General features: G+C 47.6%; 1 protein-coding gene across 1 annotated transcript; it reads right to left on the bottom strand.

The window, feature by feature from the left end:
* Positions 1-1,719: 1,719 nt before the first annotated feature.
* LOC144116392 (uncharacterized) lies at positions 1,720-5,704 on the bottom strand. The gene is made up of 2 exons (XM_077651158.1): positions 5,357-5,704; positions 1,720-2,745 (listed from the first exon to the last, which is right to left on the bottom strand). The coding sequence occupies exons 1-2, from the start codon at positions 5,702-5,704 to the stop codon at positions 1,720-1,722; spliced, it is 1,374 nt and encodes a 457-aa protein (XP_077507284.1).
* Positions 5,705-5,986: the final 282 nt, after the last annotated feature.

Genomic DNA, 5,986 nt, shown 5'->3' with positions numbered 1-5,986 from the left:
CGCTTCGAGGTATCACCATGCAAGAAAACACAAAAACGCATACCTTCGTCAGACAACAGCGTCGACAGCCGAAAGCGATAACCTAGGCGTGGTCCAGAAACCGATTGATCCCGGCCAACAAAAGACATTGCGACACCTCGCTCGAGCCATTTCGGAGCGAGCCATTTCTGCGTCCGTCTAGGAGGATAGCCAGAAGCAGAACTTTCGAGGAGGACGGAAGGATGTCAAAAGGCCCAAGACTTGGGAAGAAACCCAGGAGGAAGAAGAGATTGCGCAAAGGGTCCAAGCTTAGGGTGCAAACCTAAGCGGTACCGGCCAGTACCCGTGCTGTACCTACGGGGCAGAAACGTGGAGGCTAGCAAAAAGAGTTCAGCTTAAGTTAAGGATAACGCAGCGAGCCATGGAAAGGAAAATGATAGGTGTAACGTTAAGAGACCGGAAGCGGGCAGAGTGGGTGAGGGAACAAACACGGGTTAATGACATCCTAGTCGAAATCGAGAGAAAGAAATGGGCTTGGGCAGGGCATTTAATGCGAAGGCAAGATAACCTTTGGTCCTTAAGGGTAACGGAGTGGATTCTAAGAGAAAGTAAGCGTAGCAGGGGGCGGCAGAAGGTTAGGTGGGCGGATGAGATTAAGAAGTTTGCAGGCAAAGGGTGAATGCAGGTGGCAAAGGACAGGGTAAATTGAAGAAACATGGGAGAGGCCTTTGCCCTGCAGTGGGTATAGCAAGGCTGATTATGACGATGATGATGACCCGAGCGTTACCAGCGGTGGAACCCTGCCCTCACAGGGTTTTAGCATGCTTGTGTGGATGTGTCTCCACGTCTCTTTGCATGTTTTGTTCTGTTTGTCGAAAGCCTGGCAATAAAAAAAACGGTGGATGAAGTGCGAAGTAAATTAAAAACAAACAGCCTTGTCATGGGTAAGGATGGATCTCACAACCTTCAGATTATGAGATGACACGCTGCCTCTGCGACACCGAGGAGGACGAAGGGATGTCGCAAAGGGTCCAAGCCGAGGGTGCAAACCGAAGCAGTACCCGTGCTGTCCCCGATCGTTACCAACGGTGGAACCCTGCCCTCACGGGGTTGTAGGGCACTTGTGTGGATGCGTCTGCGCATCTCCTTGTATGTTTTGTTCTGTAAGCCGCTGCGGTGGCTAGGTGGTTACTGTGCTCGGCTGCTGAGCCGAAAGACGCGGGTGCAATCCCGGCCGCGGCGGTCAAATTTCGATGGAAGCGATATTCTAGAGGTCCGTGTACTGTGCGATCTCAGTGCACGTTAAAGAACCCCAGTTGGTCGAAAGTTCCGGAGCCCTTCACTACGGTGAACCTCAAGGCCTGAGTTGGTTTGGGACGTTAAACCCACATAAAGCAAAAGCAAAAAAAAATGCTTTGTTATGTTTGTCGAAAGCCCGGCAATAAAAAAAAACGGTGGATGATGTGCAAAGCGAATAAAAAACAACGCCTTGCCTCGGGTGAGGATCGATCTCAGGGCCTTCAGATTATGAGATGACACGCTGCCTCTGCGTCAGCGACGAGGACAGAGGGCTTTTGCCATGGGTCCGAGCCTTGGGCGGAAACCTAAACTGTACCGGCCAATACCCGTGCTATGCGCGAGCGTTTTTTTTTTCTTTCTTTATTGCCGGCTTGGTGAAAATCAAGATTACTGTACATGAAATGTTAAAAAAACGTCCTCCCACATTGGATGGAGCGTTCATTAAAAACGTTTCAAGCTTGCAAGTTCTTTCATTATACAAATCCATTCTGGGGGGGGGGGGGGGGGGTCATTTTTTGACTTGAGTGCATCTCTGACATATAAAATGCTCTCAATAAAGTACTGCCTCGCAGGGCGAATATTAATGTCTACCTTCCATACTGCCATGCGCACTTTCCACAGACTGTGCAGGCCCAGTAGCATGACTATATCTAGAGGTATGCTACCAAGGTTTTGGACAGGTAGAAAACGGATGCCACGAGGTGACAACGGGAGGTCCTTTTTTAAGGTTCTTTGAAGGCAATCCCACAGGAATACGGCATCCCAACACACGAGGAAGATATGTTCTGTGGTCTCTGGCCTTCTACAGAGTAGACAGTTTGTAGACCACGGAACAAAAATTCTCTTTGTTTGAAGACAGGGTTTTACCGTCAGTGTATTGCTGTGGAGCTGAAAGAAGAATGGTTTGGCTGAAGAACGAATTGGCATCTTTTTAACTCTTTTTAGGACGTCTTCTCCTGGACCTGCACTGTATATGGAACTATACAAAGGCATGGGCATCAATAAATCACATATATCCTTGTACAATTGCTTCTTAGAGACAGTACACAAAAATTCTAAAGAAAAACGAGCTTTCAACGTCTGGAAAGCAGCAACAACCTCAAATAGGAAACCGCGAACGCAAGTGCTTCTTACGTCACTCGTCGACACAACGAAATTGGGAAGGAGTTCACGTAGCCTAACTTGTATAACGCTTCTTAAGAAAGGGTCACTTTCGTCCCACAGAAACATAAATCTGGAGACGACCTGTCTCAAAAACAAATGAGACAGCCCCGCACCTCCCTCCCTCACCGACGGGAACAAATTGGTCCGACTCGTTCGCTCCCATGTAGAGCCCCACACAAAAACGGCGAGAACTCTGTGCAGTTTCTGAACATTTACACGTTTCATGCACATAACTTGAAGCACATACCAAATTTTCGCCACTATAAACAAGTTGCATACTGTTGCCCGAGCAAACACTGACAACTTTCATCTTCCCCAGTTTAGTGTTCTCTCACTCGCTCTGTCCATTTCGCGATTCCAATATTCAGTAGCACCCTTGTAATGCTCAAGAGGTACCCTTACATAGTTGCCAAGTTATTCAGTCCATTGCATGTTTTGTAACCATAAATGTTTGGTCTCCCAGCTCCCGTGCCAAACCCCCAAGCATTTACCCCAATTCACATTGCTTCCTGATATTCTACAAAACTTGTTTACAATGCTCCCTGTTTCGTTCATGCTGTCCCTGTTTTTACAAAAAACTGTTATATCATCAACGTAAGCTAAGAGTTTAACCTCACTCGCCATTAGGCGAGAACCCCTCAGCTGTTCATTTTGAAAAACCTTCAAACAAAACGGTTCCAAGTATATCGCAAACAACAGAGGAGATAGTGGGCATCATTGCCTCACTGATGTCATCACTCGAAAGGGTGTTGTGACACTTGTTGACCATAAGGCTCGTGAAACTCTCGCATAAGACATTTTAACGCCTTCAAATATCACCGAACCTACATTTACGTGTTCTAATATGCTGAAGAGAATTTCATGCACGACGCGATCGAAGGCATTTTGGAAATCAATCTGCATCATGGCGAAACGTTCCCCCCATGCATCACAACACTCCATGATGCTTCTGGCCACATGTATGTTTGTAAAAATTAATCTTCCTTTAATTCCGCATGTCTCGTGGGGTCCAACTATTTGTTTCATCACTCGCTGGAGTCTTTTCGCCAAAGCCTTCATGAAAATTTTATAATCCACGTTTGTCAGGCTGATGGGGCGATACGATGTTACTGAGAGCTGTTTCACGGGGTCCTCTGTTTTAGGAATAAGCACAACGTGCGTTCTTCGAAAACAAAGGGGCAGTCGCTTTTCGTCATAAGCCTACTTCAGTACGCGATGCAGTGCAGCTGCTAGTTCGTCCTTTAACGACTTATAAAACACCGCGCCTATGCCGTCTGGTCCAGGTGTTTTGCCAAGGCAGAGTTCACCAATTGCTGTCCTTATTTCTTCCATCGTGATTGGCTCTTCTAGCGCAGACGTCACCTCCTGATCTAACTTCGGCATGAAGCTCAGAAATTCATGTTCAAATCCGTCGTCTACACTTCTCTTCCGACCGAGTAAATCACGGTAGTAATCTACAAAAACTTGCCGGATTAAATCTGGGTCGCTGGTCACAGAGTCGCCTTTCCTTATCTGTTTGATATCATTCTTTGCTGCGTATCTCTTTTCGTCTGAAAGCGACCGCTTCGTTGGTGCCTCCCCCAAAAACAGTCTCTAATTTATTTTTTGAGTTCTTTGATTTCCTTCGTATACCTGCCTGGATGAGCACTTTCCAAACTCGGGGCAAATTTTAGGTCGCATTGCAATTCTTTTTCTTTTTTCCTTTGATTGTGCCGTAGGAGGCTACTTCTTTCAATGGCTTTTATCTTTATTTGTTCTTTTAACTGTTCCCACATTTCGTTTGCTCTTTCTGGCTAAGCTTCCAGTAGAAGCTGAATACTTTCCTTAACTTGATTTAGAAAAATTTCGTCTTGTAGCAGTTTAACATTCAATTTCTATAACTCCCAGTTTAACAGCGACTTCGTCTGCTTTAATCCTATTGTGGTGCTTACTATACTGTGATCGCTGAAAGATACATGTTTGCTTCATAGCGCGTGCACACTGGCAAAAGATCAGCAGACAAATACAGTCTATCGAGTCTCGCATGGCTTGTCCGCTGGAAGTGCGTGAACTCTGGTATATCACCACTCGATAAAGCGTATCCAGTGTCCTCCAAGTCATTTTCAAGGGTTAGTTCGCTCAAAAAATGTGCACTCTTATCTCGTACGGCTTGCCTACTAACTCTGTCTTCAGCTCTGCATACGCAGTTGAAGTCTCCAAGAAAAATAACGTGTCTGTCACATTTAAGATAAGGACCTACGTTTGCAAAAAACAATACGTTCTTCATTCCTATTTGGCGCCTAAACGGAGATAATACGCCACTCAACATTTGACAAAGAAGAATCACATACAAAGAATCTACCGTTTTCACACGCAGTCAATTCTTCAAAAAGTACAGCCAAGGATTTTCGAACAAACAATGCACAACCTCCCGAAGCCCCAACAGCATGGCACACACATACGTCGTATATTTCTCTAAAAGGCTAGACCATGCGGTTCGTCTGCTCTTCGCTTTCAACCTTCGTCTCCTGCACTGCCATTAAATCTAAGTTATTTTCTAAAAAAAGCACGTCTCACTTGATACTGCTTATGCCGCGCAGACCGCCCTCGCACGTTCAAAGTGGCTACACGCAGTGCTGTGATGAAATTTTCTGCCATGTTCGCAAATAGTGAAAAGAGCCGCATGGTTTCACCTTTAGCTCCTACGCTAATAATGACGTCCCCTGTGCCACAACATCGCTCCGAAGGTCTAGTGGTTGGCGCCTCAGCAACTGCTTAGGTGTCCCGGCCCCGTCACCGACGCCACAGACCCCCCTTAGTTCCACGCTGGTAACTAAAACACTTTTCCCCGTCATGACGGGGGCGTAGTTCCCGCAGGTCTCCGTTCCGGTGGGATGGTAGGCTTTGGCTTGAAGCTTATGCGCCGAGTTAGGACCGTCTTTGCGGGCGGTTCCTCATTCTCGGCGTTCTCTGAAGTGCCTGTCAAGTTGCCGTCATCCTCACGAGTACGCTTCGCCGCACCGCCGCTGCACACGTCCTCACTCGCGTCCATGGGGCCTGTATCATGCCTGGCAACGGCCCCCAAACCGTCGCCTAAGGAATTCTCTCCTTCGCTCGTTTCCCGTGCAGGAGCATGTTCATGTTGTACGGTGGGTGGTGCCCGAACAGTGTTCTCACGGTTTTCAGGCACCTGCTCAGAAGAATGAGACGACCTGGCCACCGCATCCGTTTCTGTGAGACCCCGTTGGGTTCCTGACGCCTCTTCGGCCTCCGCCTCATCCATTATGTGCTCCGTGAAACCATAAACTTTTCCAAGACCCGCCGCACTTGCATACGTTTTCACACACTGCACTTCGTTATGTCCGAAGCGACGCCACAGGCTACAGCGCGGCACCTTGCAATCCCGTCGAATGTGCCCGGTCGCCTTGCACCGCAAGCAAAGCGGCGGTCTTCCCGGCACAACAATAAGTGCCAACTCACCTGAAATTCTCAGCTGGTGTGGAATGTCGTCAGTCTTGACTCCGGCTTTCAGTTTCAAGGTGACGGTACGCGTTGTGGTTCCTTT

The sequence above is a fragment of the Amblyomma americanum genome, chromosome 1 (assembly GCF_052857255.1).
Source record: "Amblyomma americanum isolate KBUSLIRL-KWMA chromosome 1, ASM5285725v1, whole genome shotgun sequence".
Classification (NCBI taxonomy): domain Eukaryota; kingdom Metazoa; phylum Arthropoda; class Arachnida; order Ixodida; family Ixodidae; genus Amblyomma; species Amblyomma americanum.
The sequence above is the reverse complement of the archived record's forward strand: the minus strand, read 5'-3'. Positions and strand labels throughout refer to the sequence as shown.